At 38.2% G+C, this 19,976-nt stretch overlaps 1 protein-coding gene across 2 annotated transcripts; it reads right to left on the bottom strand.

Moving 5' to 3' along the window:
- Window positions 1-223: 223 nt before the first annotated feature.
- Window positions 224-19,390, bottom strand: LOC146004603 (B9 domain-containing protein 1-like). 2 transcript variants are annotated; one of them, XM_083143476.1, is made up of 6 exons: window positions 19,259-19,390; window positions 14,540-14,720; window positions 12,019-12,130; window positions 7,650-7,758; window positions 1,895-2,013; window positions 224-650 (listed from the first exon to the last, which is right to left on the bottom strand). In XM_083143476.1, exons 2-6 carry the CDS (start codon window positions 14,663-14,665, stop codon window positions 478-480), a joined length of 639 nt encoding a protein of 212 aa, XP_082999602.1. In that variant the 5' UTR covers window positions 14,666-14,720; window positions 19,259-19,390; the 3' UTR covers window positions 224-477. The 2 variants fall into 2 exon arrangements, with proteins under 2 accessions (XP_082999602.1, XP_082999601.1); XM_083143475.1 differs by lacking the exon at window positions 19,259-19,390 and adding an exon at window positions 19,070-19,131.
- Between the last annotated feature and the right edge of the window lie 586 nt (window positions 19,391-19,976).

The raw sequence follows: 19,976 nt of genomic DNA, 5'->3' as shown, positions 1-19,976 counted from the left end.
AACCTATTTGGCAATTTGTACTATCAGTATCAGCTGGTGGCAAGAAAACAAAAACCTTCTTTTAGATTGTAAACTTGAAAATAAACGTGACAAAAATTCATGCAAAAACCATGTTTAATTATTTGTGCCAACAATTTAAGGAATTCCATGTATCCTCTGGTCATTAGACAAGCTGAAGTATAGTCAGGAGGTGTACCAAACTGCACAATAATAACAAGTTACATTTGGAAAACTTTAGAAATTTAATAAAATCTTCACAAAAGTACGACACAAGTAACAAAAGCAATCAATTATGCAATTTTCTCTATCTCCAGTGCTCTTGTTTGCTCTTTCACAAACTGCTAATCTCTCACATGCACACACACACACACACATTGATGATGTAAAAAATGATATGATTGTCCTGCCATGTTAAGCAGGCAATGAAATAAGTACAAGAATAAGTCACATGGAATGAATATGATTTTCAATACATAATCACTCTTTACCAAAGTCACTTTTATCTGGCACAATTTCAGCAGTCTCTGTGGAAGTGACAACATGATTTCTTCCTGTGTCCTGAGAACCAGCATCGTAGCCAAGTCGGTTCATATCTTTCGTGACAACATTGAACGTGCAGAACACATGGCCTTGAGAACGAACACGTGTGACTGAAAATTATAAAGGAAAAGTATTACTTAAACACAAAACAAAATACATAACCTGGAACCTTGAGATGAAATTGTCATGTTTATATATTGTATAGAGACCAAGGGAAAAACATAATGAAAAAGAAAAAAACAGCCACCGAGCGGGTAAGATAGATCAGAAAATCGTCATACTGTCAAAGGCGAATAAAACTCTAGAGAATTTTTGGAAAAGGGGAAATAAATACCAAAAGTAAACTACAAATGTATAAGTCAGTAGTGGAACCAATTTTACTATATGGAAGTGAAAGCTGGCCAGTAAGAGGAGAAGTAAGACATATAACAATAGTAAAGATGAAATGCTTCCGTATAATAGTTGGTAAGACAAGGAGAGATAGAGTACAAAATGAAAGAATCAGAGAAGAATTAAATCAGAAGAGAAACTGACACAAAGACAATTAAAATGGTTCGGACATGTGGTAAGAATGGATGAAGATAGAAAAGCAAAACAATTTATGGAAGCTAGAACAGAGGGAAGGAAAACAAGAGGAAGACCCTGGAAGACATTTGATAAATGAATAGAAAAAATCGGACAAAAGAAAGGAAAAGGAATAAGAGAAATGAAGAGGATGGCAATGGAACGGGATAGATGGAAGGAGTGGATAGAGGCAACCCCGATGCTATGAGGCAAAAGGGGAAAGAGGAAGAAGAAGAAGAAGGATTTTCAGAAAGAGGCAATTACTGAGAATTGTTTGAAAGTCAAAACTACCAAAACCTACAAGCCTTCACTGCCTTTCAGTCGCGAAGCAGTGTTAGCAGACATTGCCGAAGGAGACCTCCAGGCAACTGCAGTGTAAGTTCCAAAATCGCTAAGTCACTAAGCCACTTGCCTCCATCATGGGCAGGCCACTGTTGGTGCCGCAATCCCGGTTGGGGACAGATGAGCTGACCCCAATCGGAAGAGCCATCACCAAGATAGATCCAGTCTACCCAACAGTGAGAGAAGTCCACTGTTTGTCCACTTGTATGGAGCAGGTTCGGATTGCTGCCAGAACCAGCACCTATCCTTATCCTTGTAAGTGTACCTAAGAACCCAGTGAACGGATCAATATACTCTTGGTATACACAGTACAGAAACCCAAACTTTGTTTCCAATGTTCCCGAAACTTGATTACATCGTCAGGGGCCGAGAAAGGACACAAAACTTGAGAATACAAGGCATCCCCAATGACTGGACATTCTACTTAGCTACCATTTCTGTTACCTACCTTCTCGTCCTTCCCCCTGAGCCACTACTCGTGGGTCAACATACTCCGGCCTTCGACCAGTGAGCCAGGAGGTGAATTTCTGGAGATGGGAAGTAGACTCCGGCACAAACATAGGAATCCTGAAAAAATAAATTATGCATGACTTAATATTTTTGTTGTGCTGGAAAGTTTGAACTGAGGAAGCAGACCTTGAAATCCCAAGGACAACGAAAAACAATTTTCTCCACCTTCTCTTTTTTAACTTTCCTGCATTATACCAGGAGTTCAGATGAAAGGTACTCAAAACAATACTGTATGCTATGAAGTCAGGGGTCCTTGTTTGAATCCTGGGAACGGCATTTGATTCATTGCTCATTGATAGGCACATATTTTTGGTAAATAAAAAAGCAAAATTTCGGTAAAAAACCAGTCAATTTTGGGTTCAAAAGCGGTAAATAAAATAAAATTTCCCTGTTATAGTGGTGAAGAAGTGGTATATAAATGTCATTTTGGTTTTAAAAATGTGAATATAATTACAAATTTGATTTAAAAACTGCACTTATTACACAAAATAAATATATCCATTCTAATAGCGCATTTATGTCGTTGCCAGAATATTAAGTTTATTCCAGTATAAGGGGGTCCATTTTTGCTTCTCAAATATTTACAGCAGAATTAATGAATTTTTCGTGAATTGCATAACTTGAAGGATAGTTCTGACTTCAAAAAGTGTCACGTCCGTAAATAAACTCTAAATTTCGTGTTTAAGAGTCTATTTCACATTATTTTGTGACAAAACAGGGTAGAAAAATGAACTTCACACCTTCCAGAAACATGGAAAATTAACATTACAATGTGTTATTTAACACTTCGTGTTTTCGTCAGAAACGAAATATGCATGCCTCTACTCATTCATTTCACAAGTGTTCTCAAGTCTCATTGTTGCGATTTACATTAAAGAATCAACCTTGCCCTTTTCAATCCAAATATGGTGGCTAATGATCAAATATCAAATGTGACAATTTTCTCCACACCATGATTATCTCTTGTGAACCTGTGAAATCAAAATGAGGAAATATCTCTAGATTTCAGTCTATATGAAAACAAAAAGTAGCTCCTAGATGTTTTGTTTATCTCCTTGGGAAATTCTCAGAGGTGATGTTGATTTATTGATGTGGTTCATTTTACTTCACTTTTCTGCTACTTTTGGCTAATAGCAAAGATGAGGACGAGTGATGATATGATAAAATTGATGAAGGGACATCCCTAAAGAACACCCATGCCCAGGCTGGGATTCGAACTCTGTACCACTGACATCATAACACACTGTGCTAGCTGCTCTGCCAAGGTCGTCAGCTAGATTTGTTGGGATGTCTTCCTGTTGAATGGAGTGAGTGGTATTTCTGTTCAGTGCCAATGTGTCTGTGTTTCAATCAGGATTGTTAAAGCACCAGGAATTTTAAATAAATTCAATTCCGGTCCAGGAGAGAAAATCAGCAAGTGTAAATGGGTTCTGGACCGTAAAGAACCTTTTTTCAGGTTGAATTTAAATACGGTCCAGGAACCTTTTTACCAGATCAATTTAAATATGGTCCAGGAACCTCTTTCCCGGTTGAATTTAAATACGGTCCAGGAACCTTTCTACCAGATCAATTTAAATACGGTCCAGGAACCTCTTTTCCGGTTGAATTTAAATACGGTAAAGGAACCTTTTTACCAGATCAATTTAAATATGGTCCAGGAACCTCTTTCCCGGTTGAATTTAAATACGGTCCAGGAACCTTTTTACCAGATCAATTTAAATATGGTCCAGGAACCTCTTTCCCGGTTGAATTTAAATACGGTCAAGGAACCTTTTTACCAGATCAATTTAAATATGGTCCAGGAACCTCTTTCCCGGTTGAATTTAAATACGGTCCAGGAACCTTTTTACCAGATCAATTTAAATACGGTCCAGGAACCTCTTTTCCGGTTGAATTTAAATACGGTCCAGGAACCTTTTTACCAGATCAATTTAAATACGGTCCAGGAACCTCTTTCCCGGTTGAATTTAAATACGGTCCAGGAACCTTTTTACCACATCAATTTAAATACGGTCCAGGAACCTTTTTACCAGATCAATTTAAATATGGTCCAGGAACCTCTTTCCCGGTTGAATTTAAATACGGTCCAGGAACCTTTTTACCAGATCAATTTAAATATGGTCCAGGAACCTCTTTCCCGGTTGAATTTAAATACGGTCCAGGAACCTTTTTACCAGATCAATTTAAATATGGTCCAGGAACCTCTTTCCCGGTTGAATTTAAATACGGTCCAGGAACCTTTTTACCAGATCAATTTAAATATGGTCCAGGAACCTCTTTCCCGGTTGAATTTAAATACGGTCCAGGAACCTTTTTACCAGATCAATTTAAATACGGTCCAGGAACCTCTTTCCCGGTTGAATTTAAATAAGGTCCAGGAACCTTTTTACCACATCAATTTAAATACGGTCCAGGAACCTTTTTACCAGATCAATTTAAATATGGTCCAGGAACCTCTTTCCCGGTTGAATTTAAATACGGTCCAGGAACCTTTTTACCAGATCAATTTAAATATGGTCCAGGAACCTCTTTCCCGGTTGAATTTAAATACGGTCCAGGAACCTTTTTACCAGATCAATTTAAATATGGTCCAGGAACCTCTTTCCCGGTTGAATTTAAATACGGTCCAGGAACCTTTTTACCAGATCAATTTAAATATGGTCCAGGAACCTCTTTCCCGGTTGAATTTAAATACGGTCCAGGAACCTTTTTACCAGATCAATTTAAATACGGTCCAGGAACCTCTTTTCCAGTTGAATTTAAATACGGTCCAGGAACCTTTTTACCAGATCAATTTAAATATGGTCCAGGAACCTCTTTCCCGGTTGAATTTAAATACGGTCCAGGAACCTTTTTACCAGATCAATTTAAATATGGTCCAGGAACCTCTTTCCCGGTTGAATTTAAATATGGTCCAGGAACCTTTTTACCAGATCAATTTAAATACGGTCCAGGAACCTCTTTCCCGGTTGAATTTAAATACGGTCCAGGAACCTTTTTACCAGATCAATTTAAATACAGTCCAGGAACCTCTTTCCCGGTTGAATTTAAATACGGTCCAGGAACCTTTTTACCAGATCAATTTAAATACGGTCCAGGAATCTTTTTACCAGATCAATTTAAATACGGTCCAGGAACCTCTTTCCCGGTTGAATTTAAATACGGTCCAGGAACCTTTTTACCAGATCAATTTAAATACGGTGTAGGAACCTCTTTCCTGGTTGAATTTAAATACGGTCCAGGAACCTTTTTACCAGATCAATTTAAATACGGTCCAGGAACCTCTTTCCCGGTTGAATTTAAATACGGTCCAGGAACATTTTTACCAGATCAATTTACATACGGTCCAGGAACCTCTTTCCCGGTTGAATTTAAATACGGTCCAGGAACCTTTTTACCAGATCAATTTAAATACGGTCCAGGAACCTCTTTCCCGGTTGAATTTAAATACGGTCCGAATTTAAATACGGTCCAGGAACCTTTTTACCAGATCAATTTAAATACGGTCCAGGAACCTCTTTCCCGGTTGAATTTAAATACGGTCCAGGAACCTTTTTACCAGATCAATTTAAATACGGTCCAGGAACCTCTTTCCCGGTTGAATTTAAATACGGTCCAGGAACCTTTTTACCAGATCAATTTAAATATGGTCCAGGAACCTCTTTCCCGGTTGAATTTAAATACGGTCCAGGAACCTTTTTACCAGATCAATTTAAATACGGTCCAGGAACCTCTTTCCCGGTTGAATTTAAATACGGTCCAGGAACCTTTTTACCAGATCAATTTAAATACGGTCCAGGAACCTCTTTCCCGGTTGAATTTAAATACGGTCCAGGAACCTTTTTACCAGATCAATTTAAATACGGTCCAGGAACCTCTTTCCCGGTTGAATTTAAATACGGTCCAGGAACCTCTTTCCCGGTTGAATTTAAATACGGTCCAGGAACCTTTTTACCAGATCAATTTACATACGGTCCAGGAACCTCTTTCCCGGTTGAATTTAAATACGGTCCAGGAACCTTTTTACCAGATCAATTTAAATACGGTCCAGGAACCTTTTTACCAGATCAATTTAAATACGGTCCAGGAACCTCTTTCCCGGTTGAATTTAAATACGGTCCAGGAACCTTTTTACCAGATCAATTTAAATACGGTCCAGGAACCTCTTTCCCGGTTGAATTTAAATACGGTCCAGGAACCTTTTGACTGAATTTAATTACGGTCCAGGAATCTTTTCTTAGACTGAATTTAAATTCGGTCCAGGAACCTTTTTTTCCAGCTCAATTTAAATACAGTTAAGGAACCATTTCCCAATGAAACAAAATGCAACTTGGATCAAATTTAAATTGTGCGAGAAAAAAGGATCCTGTACTGTTGCGGAACAAAATAGAACCCATTAGAATGTATGGATTTCTGGATCCTTAATAATCCCAGGGTTATTAACTTCCAGGAATTGTAAATAAATGCAATTCTCGACCAGAAGAGAAAATCAGAAATTGTAAATGGGTTCTAGGCCATAAAAAACCTTTTTATGTATAAAGTATTTCAATTCGATCCAGGAACCTTTTCTCAGGATGAATTTAAATACAGTCCAGGAACCTTTTTTTTCTGGATTAATTTAAATTCGGTCCAAGAACCTTTTTTTCAATGAAACAATACACAACTTGGACCAAATTTAAATTGTGCGAGAAAAAAGGTTGTGGTCCTGCAGCAGAACCCAACAGAATTTATGGGTTCCAGGACCTCTAACAACCCTGGTTTCAATGAGTTACTGAACACCATTCAGGATGGCTGTAAATGCCATTGCAGAGTGGATTTTTCTTTGAAAAGTAGTTGGATAACAGATACTATAAATTAGGAATAAGCCAATATGAAACTATTACTGGTACAAATTAGTTACCAACATAAAACATATTTGACCCATTTGATATACAATTATAACACATTATAACATAATGCTTTATCAACCTCCTCAATTAATATATGTAACAGATGACTGCAATGAGAAAGGAAGTGTATTTAGACATTCATTTTACAAAACTAGGGCATTTAAATTATGCATTCATATTTGTAAAAATAACAACAAAATGACTATACACTATGTTACAGGCTATATAATTGATATGTTAGTTGGTAAAACTCTGGTTAAATGGTGGGACTATGCACATAGCTAAGACTATGGTAAGATAGTGCAAATTTCAGGAGCTGTTACAACGAAGGGGGAATATCACCAGACTATTGATGAGGACATGTTGACAACAGGATAATGTGGAGTAGCGCATGTGTCTGGGTTCTGTGGGAAGGGGGGGGGGCATTTGCAACATTTATTATGCTCATTCCCATGCCCCTAGGATACATTGGAAACATCTGCTATGCAGAATGTGTTGGTAAATATGACTGATTCTTAATGAAACACCCCATATTATTTTTCTTCCATAAAGCAATGAATCCACACTTACTACATTCATAAGTAATTTCAGTAGAACAACGATTTTACGTTTTTCAGAGAACCAAGCTTAAAAAACTTATAATGCGGGAAAATGTAAAATTGAGGAAAATTTTAAAACATTTTACCATGTTGGGACCATGATGTTTGAATGTATAATGTGGGAAAATGTAAAATTTGGGAACTTAAAAATGGAGTTCCACTGTAATTAACTGATGTGATGATAAGGGTAAACATGTCTACTAACCTTTTCCTATGCTGTCCGACTGATATAGGTATATGGCACACACCGTAGCCTCTCACAATGTCATTTCCAAACACATCCAAGCCATATGCACTGACTATCAGCTGAGGCCCTGCAAAAGAGTAAAAGAAGCAATGGTGAAGATGATGATGATGAAACACATATATACTCGAGTGACAGCCAGGGTGATCCAGTAGGGTAGGAATCTGACTATCATGCAGGGATCTGGGTTTGATTCAGGCAGGAATTTTTCTGCTAGTATGACAGAGATCTAGAATGTGTGGAACCCTGCTTACCTTCAGAGCATGATGCAATGAACAGTGAATACTTTATGATCATCCCTCAATTCCGGTCATTGTGATATCCCCTGAGTGATGACAACCAGCCTGCTCAACAAAAAAACAAAGATCTTCCAACAGGAACCGAAAGTTCCTAAGCTAATTGCCACATGACTGGATTCTGGACCATACAATCGAACAATAAAGACATCAAAAGAGACCACTCATACATTCCCAGTTCTTGAAACGTGAAAACTCTAATCTAAACTTAACCCCTGAAAATTTTTATCTCCATAACTTTAAATTTACAGATCAAACACAGTTGACATTCAATAATGCTTCTTTGTAACATTTGTGAAAAAAAAAAAAATGATTCGGATAGCAATTTTGGTGACCAACTTTCATGATTCATATGAAATAATAGACCTAGTACAACAAAGTTTCTCACAAAACTTACACGGACTCATTATACAGAGTGTGGCAAAAAAAAAGGTAACCGAAACATGGAAATGTGACAGAACTTTGGTTACCTTTTTTTTTTTTTGCTCCATCCTGTATACAGGGTGATTATAAAGTCCTATGACATTTTTGAGAAATTGGCGACTAATAACAAAATAAATGGTACTACAGTACAGAAGAGACACCAAACCACAAAATTAACGTTTTTCCACATGACCTCCACAAAAGTAACACTTTTCCACATGACCACCACAAAATTAACACTTTTCTACATGACATCCATCAATATCAAAACAAGTGTCCCAACGGGACAAGGTAGCATTAAACACCTTCTCCAACATAGCCAGAGTGATCATCTCGCATGCATTTCGTATGCGTTCTTTCAGCACTGTGAGATTGGTAACCTTAGTTTTGTAGACCTGCTCTTTGATAAAACCCCAAGCAAAGAAATCCAGTGAGGTAAGGTCAGGTAAAAGGGATGCCCACATACGAAGAGATTCTCTTCCTATCCACCTGTTGGGAAAGGTGGTGTTGAGGTACTCTCCAACAGTGGTTGTGAAGTGGGGCGGTGCACCATCTTGTAGAAAGACCACTGTACCAAGGATACCATCATCCAACAACTGCGGCTCTAGGAACAGTTGTAACATGTCGAAGTAAGTACCTCCATTGATTGTTTGTTCCACACACATGAATGGCCCATAGAATTTTTGTTTAGTCATGCCGAGCCAGACATTCACTTTCGGAGTGTCCCTTTGCCATTCGATGGTATCACTGCCCCAACAATTATGACGGTTCACATGTCCACAAACGTTGGGACACTTGTTTTGAAATTGATGGAGGTCAAGTGGAAAAGTGTTACTTTTGTCGAGGTCAAGTGGAAAAGCGTTAATTTTGTATTTTGGTGTCTCTTCTGTACTGTAGTACCATTTATTTTGTTATTAGTTGCCGATTTCTCAAAAATGTCATGGGACTTTTCTAATCACCCTGTATTAGTGTAAAAAGTGAAGAGGAGATACTTTGTTTCAAACATTTACAACTGACTTGGCAATTCGAAAAGATTAATTTCATGTCATATGTTTTGTATCCTGCAGACAATGTTTCAGAAAGGAGATAATGTCACATGATAACACACACACACAAATCATAACTTTAACACTAGGACGGAACCAGTCATTTTGACTGGTGACGTTATTTATATTATAAATTTAACAATGTTAATCTTACCCCATGGTTTCCATGTTCTGTGCTTTGCATTTCTAGAAAAAGCTAAACTTTTATCCCACCTCCGAAGGATACTACAATGCATTATTACCATAATTATGATCACGCGTTATCTGGGTCGTCTGCTGTGGAACTTCATGCATGCCAGTGTTTGCCACACAGTTGCATGGGATATGGGTGTTCTGCATCCACTGTTGTATTGGTCCCATAATTCCCGAATGCTGATGGTGCATTTAGATGTCACGAGCCATTTGACTCGACTATCTCCCTGCTGTGTCACCTTATGTACACCCTTGCAATTCTGCATCTTGGTGGTCGTTCCCCCATTTTCTTGCCACGCTCTGTACACCTTCACTACACTGGAATGGGCACACCTGACCAGTGTTGCTGTCTGGATTATTGACACATCTGATGCTCAGGCACCCACGGTCATGCCCTTTTAGAACTACGTTAAATACTGACCACCTCCCAATTTAACGTGTGCTGTTCGACTAACATGTAGTGTTGCGTCTATACATTCATCACGATACTTCCAGTCAGGGTGGTCATGTGATCAGAACAGCTGCTGGGCCATTCCTTAGTGTTTGGAGGGGTGGTCGCAATTCAGTGAGCACTCAGCGTGTACAGAGGTTGATCGAGTTATATCCGACTGATATGTAAAGTGTACTTACCCACCCTATGAAAAGCCGTGTTGCCACCACCGGTTGTGTTCTATGGGACCACCAGCATTATGGACTATTGCCCGACATCGCAATTTCCACTGCAACAAAACTACGTTTGAGCACAGGCATAGGAATTGCTTGCCATTCCACCTTACAGGTTTTCCATAGGCCTGTGAGTGTGCAGGGGTGGCGATGTTGTAGACATCGTTTTAACAGCCCAAATGTGCAGAAATCCATTGGACTGGCATCAGGGCTTTTGACAGAAATGTCATGAAAGGGAATAATACGTATTCCTGTTTCCTGCTCCATGTCCTGATAAAACCGGTGGGATGATCTAGCGGTGTGGCTGGACGCTTTGTCCATGTGGATCTGCACCTGGTTCTTGTTGTCTCCGTACAAACAAGGGATGTCTGTCCGATAGATTGGGGCCATAATGGATTCCTGGAAGTAGGCAGCATTCACCTTTATGTTTTTTTCCACTTTACGTATCTTCAACTTCCCTTCGTAACCGTATCTGGCGACAATCATGATTCCCTGTGGAAAACTTTCTCGGCACTGGCGGTAAAACTCGGTACGTCCCTTGCCAGAGGTGTCACAGTACGTAATTGCCTAAATGTTACCATTACGCGTGAGATAAATGTAGGCCTCAACCAATGTGACAACTGTCTTCCATTTTGACCCTGCAAAGTGTCTATCGTACAGTTTGCGGCAGTTGGTCTTTCATTCTGCAATGTGCTGCGGGAAGAGGTTGTGAACCCAGTCCTTAAGTACGCACCGCAGGCCAAGGCAATGACGAATGACGTTGCTGACAGTGGATTGGGCCACATTGAACCTATGGGCCATGTAACGTTGGGGTGGTGGATTCTCCTGGACTGCAATTCCCCGAATTCCATGAAGCACCACAGGGGACAATTTCGCTGGTAACTTCGAACGGGCTCCTATTTTTGGCGAATGTTTCTCCATGAGCACCATTAGTGTTTGCCTGGCCACAATATCTTTAGCTGTGGACACTCCGATGGTTAAACCATTTTCCAGACACTGTTTCACTATTCGGTTGTATGAAAAATGTGCATGGGAAAGAGCCATGATGTACCCTTCCTAATAATGGTTAATTTTCGGCAGCATTTCACTAGCATGAACACGACGCTCCAGCAACTGCGACCTCAGACACAACACTTGTCTCATGGCCGATTTCAAGTTTCTGGGCAACTACACACGTGGCAGCAGCATTGCCAAATTAGTCGGATATAGCCCAATCAGCATCTGTATATACACAGTGTTGTTAAAAATAAAAAATAGAAAAGATGAATATAAATAAAAATATAAATGAAAAATACAAAAGATGCCTCATTAACCGAAAACACTTTCTAAGTTTCTGGTGAACAAAAGGATAATTCACTGCATTTACTCTTTCATTAATTCACCATTCATTCTCGTTGTTGCAATTTTGTAAAAAGATGCACAAAACATGTTATGTTAAATAAAAAGATACAAAATTAGAGATGCTTCTGTTGTTTTATATTAACATTTATTTTTAAAATAGACAATTCTTTTGATTCTAGAACTGCACATGTGCATACCTCAAACAGTACAAACATCCTCACACGCTTTTATGGGCAAATTTAGAGCATTTATACAGATTTCTAAAACTAAATTATGATCAACAATATTTTATACAAATTTATGACATTCCACTGTTATTTCAATGGTAGTTGGAGATAAGGTCAACAAATACTAAATTACTTTACTTACATCCATGAGGATTTGTGCTTTTAAATGTAATTTCCAGAGGAAAGTTCCACACAAACAGCTGCCGCTCATCCAGACTCTTTTTTGTAATCTGGGAAATTCCTTCCTCTAATCCCTGCAAAATATGGTGTCATATTTATAATGTAATGCACATATGCATATATATACAACATACAGGGTGACACAGAAAAATGGGCACTTTTGAAAAGCGTAGCTGGCAACACTGCATAGTTGGAAGCACTGCAGAATGGTATCCTGAACAATAGACAACCTTGCCATTTAGTAATTATGGATCAGTGGAACGGTCAACATCGTGCTTTCGCCATAAAATGTTATCTCTCGACATTCCCTGGCCACCAAGATCCCCAGATTTGTCTGTATGTGATTTCTTCTTGTGGGGCCACCTTCAGAGTTAGGTGTACACGTCTCGGCCAAGAACAAGGGTTGAATTGAAGCAACGAATTAAAGACAAAATTTGTGCCATCCCACCTCACGTGTTGTAGCGAACAATGACAGACCTCAATGGCAGATTGCAAGAATGCAGAGCTAGCAAAGGACACCATCTCAAGGACGTAATTTTTAAAAAGTGATACTATGGATTACTGTATCTTAAATGGCAAGTTGTAACAGTTCAATTTCTGTCAATATATATGTTTATCTGGTTTCTCCGGTGTTTGGTGTTTTTTTCAAAAGTTCCCATTTTTTCTGTGTCACCCTATACAATACTATACCTAAAAATAAACATGATGAATTTTTCACTTCAAATATACAATCATTAGTAATGAAGCCATGATTACAAGTTTAAAAATGTAGTGCCACTACAAAGGAGGTGAAGTTACCAGGAAAGTAATGCCACACGAAAGAGAATTACATTACTTTATTTCTTCTATCATAGATATTGTGTTAAGAATGAACTTATAATTTACTGAAATTCAGTACATATTTTTTTGTTATTTCCAATCAGTTTTCTTCCTCCTTTGGCAACTTGCAATGGTGGGGATGAGAATAGATTTGTTGTTGAGTTGGTTTTTGAAGTACACTTTATGCACAGAAAGGCTTATCAGGACTGGACTTACGGTTTAAAGTGGGGCACAATCCACTATGTGCCTGTTGTTTAAATTAGTTCAGTGACATCGTCGCCATTTATGTGGAGTGGTTGACACACCGAACTATGATGCCAGAGGTCCCGGTTTGAATCCTGGCCTGGGCATGGCTGTTCTTTGTGAGTGTCCCTTCATCAATTTCATCATATCATCAATCATTCTCATCTTCACGATTAGTCAAAAGTGGTAGAAAAGTGAAGTAACATACACGCAATCAATCAATTAGTTCAGTGACCAAACTAGTACTCTTGCCTTTGGTGGAAACACTCCCTGAGTTCAATACACAGGGGGAACACCACAATTTTGGCGTTGACCCAGAACAGTCAGGACAATTGGGGAGCTGCCTGAAAACAATGGTTGCAGACTGATCTGAAAAGTTAGAAAATATTGGCAATAGGGCTCACATTCACCAAATTAAAAAGGCTCCTGGCAGGTCATGACTAGGGAACGGAACTTTAGGTAAATAAATGTTTTTTCTGCGATAAGATAGAGATCCTCGTTTTTGCCAAAATTCTGATCATAGCCTTATATGTCAACATAGCAAATTTTATTTTACATAAAAACACATATTTTCCAGTTTCTACATAAGCACCATTTCTGTTGAGACACTTATCATATTGGTGAATAAGGTTTACAATACCCATGCCAGAGAAATCTGCCGCCTGTGCATTCAGCCATGCAGTAACATTGTCCTTGAATTCCTGGTCATTGTTGAAGCGCTGTGCACCTAGCCACTTCTTAATTTGTGGAAAGAGGTGATACTCGCTATGGGCCAAATCTGGGCTGTAAGGAGGGTGGTCAAACATTCCCCCTGAAAATGTTGGAGAAGGCCCTTGGTTCGAGGAGCAGTATGAGGGCAAGCGTTATCATGCACGAGAACAATGCCAGAACTCAACACGCCACGTTGCCTGTTTTGAATTGCTCGTCGCAATTTCTTCAAGGTTTGAAAATACACTTGAGCGTTGATAGTTGTGTCTCGTTCCAGGAACTCCACCAACAGCATCCCTTTTCTGTCCCAAAACACAGTTGCCATGAGTTTTGTCATGGTTGAATGCACAGGTAGCAGATTTCTTTGACATGGGTATTGTAAACCTTGTTTACATTATACATTTACATTATATTACATGATAAGTGTCTCAACAGAAACGGTGCTTATGTAGAAAAATAGCTTAGAGTTGTCTCTTCCACTTGTATATAATAAGAACTCTCACAATGTCCTGGTGTTTCTTTTATACCCAAACGGAAGTTACTTTCCGAATGACCCTCGTAGTTTAGTTGGACATCAAATAAAAATCGCTGGACAAACCGATAAGTACACCTCAAAATGGTCCAGACAGCTTATGAAGGATAAATTTTACACAGATGAGAAATAATTAAATATCAGTGAAATGTCAAATACAATCTGCAGAGTAGATACTCACAGAAGTAATCACCCAATCTGGACCATAGAGAAAACAATACTTGCAATAGATGTCATCACAATCAGGGAATACAGCACACTCTATCTGGCCAGTGATTGACAACAGAAACACACTGCTGGCAGCCATTGTTCATGCTTGCGTTACATCAGAAGTAGAATATATCACAATGGATCCATAAATACTGAAAACAAATCACACATTATTTTTCTCATTTATTTCATTCCTGAATAAACATATATAAACAGTATAAGAAATTGTGTGTTTACTCAAACATGTGAAAAATATAAAATGGTTAAGATAGGAAGGTTTCATATTAAGGAATGAGACCATACTCTGTCAGGAAAAGTGGACTAACGAGTGTAACAATATTTTATTCTGTCCCGTGAACACAGTAGCAAGAAAACACTTGCAATCAATAGAAATCAAATAGACATAAATAGAAACCAAATCAGGTAAAAAATGTGTGTGTACCATAATTAGTTCAGAACTAAACATTTGGAACTTGGGCCGGGTCCATCAGGAAATCCTACACCCTCGATTTTGGTAGTGAAACTTTTTAAGAAAAAAGGGTGTTGCAAAGGGTAACAATTCATTATATTGGAGACACATTAAAATTGGATATTTTGTGTTTTGCATGGTTCGTACGTACCAATTGTGTATTGCGGAACATAGTTCAAGGTGCCATTATGCTTTTTACACGAAAACAAACACAATTTTTTACATAGAAAGTAGTTTTTGTTATTCCTTTTTTCGCTTCCGAAACACACAATATGGTGGGCAGAGGTTGACTAGCGTTGTAGGTATGCAGTGTTTCCAACCTTCTTCACCGAAAAATACGTACTATTGTGTTCGTCACGCGTGAAAATTGTGACGTATAACCCCACGAACCATTTTCGGATAGCCCAACGAACCATTTCTGATAAGGTAAGGTTAGGCAAGTATAGTTAAAAAAAAGGGGTTGAAAACACTGACTGGGAGTTACGTCATCAAACGTATGCAGTGTCCGGTTCACATAGCAAAAGCAATGGCACTTGTGCGTCGGTGATATATTTCTCTTGAAAAATACATGATTTCCCAGTCAAATAAATTCCACGATGAAAGAAAATACCTCGACGAATGTTGGAAACCTTAGAGTAACTCATTTCTGTAAGTAGTTTCTTCTGTAAAAATGAATGTGTTTCCGATATAACGAACTGTTACCATTGCAAAGTATGAAAAACAAAATTCTGGAGTGCGGAAACAAATATTTACGAGTGTACAGCCGTTTAAAGTTGCGAGGTGGAAGTCTACTTGTGGCCATGTTGTTAGGGGGAAGTCTATTTACGGCCATGTAAGTTTCGAAGCAGCCACCCATACCTGTACCGATGGATATATAACAGTCGCTCTTTCAGGGCTAAACAAAAAATTTCATAAAAATTGACCCAAATTGCCCACCAATTCCAGGCTCCGCCCCTGGGGTAATTGACCTACCACTCCCTACTATTACCGCCGCCCTGCCTTTTTCTATAGAGTCCCTTTAAAGGCATGTTAGAACCTGTCCAACACTATTTTTCGACAATTGACTCAAACATTATGAAGGTACCAAAAATTAAAACATTCACAATCCACAATTCATTCACAAGAAGAAAAAGGAAATGTGTAGACGTGCGCCTGTGACAGGAATCCATGATGGAAGCCCTGAAAAACCAAAATAACGTTTCGTAGGTAAGGAATTTTCATATTCCAAAAATGTAAGTTTTGTAGCACGTAGATCTCTAAAAATTTCCTTCCGTACTAGTTAAGAACACCCTTTCTTGGAAGAAACTTCATTTTGGACAAAAAGATTTGAAATGTGGTAGAAATCGAGGGTGTAGGAATTCCGGACACAACCCTTGGGCCTAATGAGGATTACTGATAGAGGGAAATACATAAAAGAAATCACACCCATACACTGGGTCTTATCTCAAAACTATTGGCTGCAAATTTTCAGTGTAGACGAAACATTTATTTGCTTTTTAACCCTTTACTGGTGTACGTGCAAAAAGAGTGCTCACCCTAGGATACACTGTCTTTCTTCGAATCTGAAGTGAACTCTGAGACGAGCCCAATTCAATCAAATAATTTAATATTTGAATTTATATTTTTATATGTAGAGCTATCTTGTTTTTAAATTGAAAGACTGTTGTAATCAGAAACACAATTATGGGCTGAAACTGCCAATTGAGCAGTATGTACATAGTCTTCTTCTATTGTTTCTTTACAATTCTTGTTGATTTAAAAAATGGGTACTACTTTACTATACCGGAGACACCCATCAATGATTTATTTCCCAATTTTTTACATTGCTTTAGGTGAAATAATGAATTTCTAACGAAAATAATGTCTATTTCTTACATTAACGAGTACTTACTGTTGTTCCTTATTTCCCACACTCCATCCATGGGTAGCCTCAAAAACCATTGACGTTAGCCCCACGAATCAGGTATGCCTACTAGGTTAGGTTAGGCCTGTTAGGTTAGGTTCCATTAGCACTCCTTTCGTTCAATTTATCATATACGGACAATACGATGGCGTATTGTGCTCTCGTGCAGAAATCAAATGGCGGCAGCAGCAATAGATTTTCGTAGAAAACCACATGCATTCGCATTAAAATGGATCAAAACTACATTCCCGAACATCAACAACGCAACAGAAAATGATTTCTCCTGTAAATTTGAAGAAATCCGTCTCCGGTATAGTAAAGTGTTACCAAATAATGAAGTTCTTCTATACTATGTGTAACATTGTATTAATGTGTAACCAATAAGCTAAAAAAATGTTTTGCAGTTTCTAAAATAATTATTTTATTTAAGAAGAAGACTATAGTACTGAGCTAAGTGTTGATTATAGGGCTGAACCTTCTGATTGGTTGGATAAAGAATATTAATCCTAGTATTCTGCATTGATAAACTCAAAGTTTACTGTTACTGGGACAGCCATTGCTATCATATTTTGTTCATTTTTATATTGCTTAGCTTGCTTAGTTCAATGACTGTAATTAGAAATAACTAGATGAGATTTTAATAATAGTTACGTCTCAACCCTTGGGTGCTGATGTTCTGTCTCTCCAGATTAAAGGTGCTAAGATGAGCCAATTGAAGAAAGAGATGGAACACACACACACTAGACATGCATGCATTACTCTCAATTTGGCATCCCCAAAGGTGGTGGTAAAATCATTTCCTTTCCTATCACGGGGTCCTGGGTTTGATATCAGGTGAAGGCATGTAGTAGTTCAGATACCACTTACTGTAGGTAATTCATTAACTTACCTGTGCATAAAGTGGACTTAAAACAAAACTTAAATTTACTCTGGATTAGAGTTGAGAATCCTCGACTAGCATAAACATATAAAATGGGTGAAAATAGAGTAGTTTATTTATTTTTAATCTGACTGGGCACAGACAGGCTATTTGGTAAGAGGCCTACAGACTGAAGTAAGATCTGAACCTATAAAACTTGCCCCTACTGCAAAACAAACCCAGGCTTTGTACTCACGTTAATTTTGAGGTTTTGTGATGGTTTCTAGGTTTAGAAAAAGAACACTTACACATGGCAGTCGTAAAGGCTATAACGTTGCTTATGAACAGTACAAACTTCGAAATTTTATGAATATCCACGGTTACTTATAAAATGCTCTTTAACACTCATGAGACAGTTCTCTACTTGTTGAATATTTGAGGACTACACCACGAAAATGAAAATTAACAATACTAATGCATGCAGTAACGTATCATCTTTCAAAGTTATGTATGTTAACCTGGGAGCATTCTCATTTACCAGCCCCTTGATTTGTTCGGTAACACTTTACTATACCGGAGACGGATTTCTTCAAATTTACAGAAGAAAGTACTTACGCAAATCATTTTCTGTAGTGTTGTTGATGTTCGGGAATGTAGTTTTGATCCATTTTAATGCGAATGCATGTGGTTTTCTACGAAAATCTATTTCCGATGCGATATTGCTGCTGCCGTCATGATGTCCGTATATGCTAAATTGAACGAAAGGAGTGCTAATGGAGCCTAACCTAGTAGGCATACCTCGTCCCCGTGATGGTTCATGGGGCTATCGTGAATTTTTGGGCTAACGTCAATGGTTTTTGGGGCTACCCGTGGATGGTTTCTGGGAAATAAGGAACAACAGTAAGTACTCGTTAATGTAAGAAATAGACATTATTTTCGTTATAAATTCATTATTTCACCTAAAGAAATGTTCCGCAATGCAGAAGAGTACGTTAGCAATGTAAAAAATTGCGAAATACATCATTGATAGGTGTCTCCGGTATAGTAAAGTAGTACCATTTGTTCTTTTCAGAGGTTTTTACATTATACCGGGAGAAATTACTGCAATGAAAATTGTAATGTGTGAATTTTTGCTAATTTACTACGATGCACTCTTTTAAAAAGGAGAAATTTACAGAAATTTACTCTTTTAAAAATACATTTCTAAAATTGACAAATGTCTATAAAACACGTTTAATACTTCTACATTGTTACATATTTGTATACTAACCCACGATTTATGTACTAGTCAAATTTCGCAAATGGTAATTATAGAATTGTTTAATGTTTACAAAACAAAAAGTAAACTTGGTATACAACAGATTATGTTATTTGTCCACTTCTGCAATGAGATTCACATTATGGTTAGAAGCCAAGGACAGATAATCTATTTTCCCATATCAAACCGAAATATGCACACCTGAATGTGGTTGTATTTTAAGTCTGAAATTTTGACGATAGACATTCCGGACATTTTTTACATATTATTCTAGTGCCATCGTGATGGAAGTGGATGTTTTCGTTTATCCAAATTTGTCCTACCACTTCCACCACAAACTCAACACGTTGTGCGATGGATGAGACTGCCAGACAGTGATGCCAAAAGCAGGGAAATTTCCCTCGGCACAGGGAAATTTGAGGGTGAAAAGGGAAAAGGGAAATTTAATGAAAAATAGCCAAAAAACAGGGAAATTTAAACTCACATTTTAGTTTCATTCTTTTAAAAAGTTCGAACTTTTTTTTTTAAGCGAGTACTTTTTCCAAATGAATAGTTAGCAACAGTGACACTTTTCAGTAAGCTTTCTTTCTCCCTGTTATAGATGACCTTGACCGGTCAGTCTTATATTTGTCGCGTTTCCTAGAAAGGCCTCAAGGCACGAGTAGCGCTGCACCTGGAAAGAATTTGGGACCCGATTTTCAATTTTTTTCTTGTTCCATCCATCATTTCAGAACGTGTCTTAGTGGCTGTGTGTGTGACTTTGTGTGTCCTGTGTCGTTGCAAGGAGAATGGAAGAGGTGACTGATATGAAGCTACCTGCAACTCCCAAAAAGGTTAGAAAACGTCGTGGGGATTTATCTGCGGATGAAAAGATATCTGGGAAACATGTTTAAAAAAATCGTATTGAGTGGCTGCCCAT

The sequence above is a fragment of the Lepisma saccharinum genome, chromosome 22, assembly GCF_977018435.1.
Source record: "Lepisma saccharinum chromosome 22, izLepSacc3.1, whole genome shotgun sequence".
Lineage (NCBI taxonomy): Eukaryota > Metazoa > Arthropoda > Insecta > Zygentoma > Lepismatidae > Lepisma > Lepisma saccharinum.
This window is presented reverse-complemented; position numbering and strand designations above follow the sequence as displayed.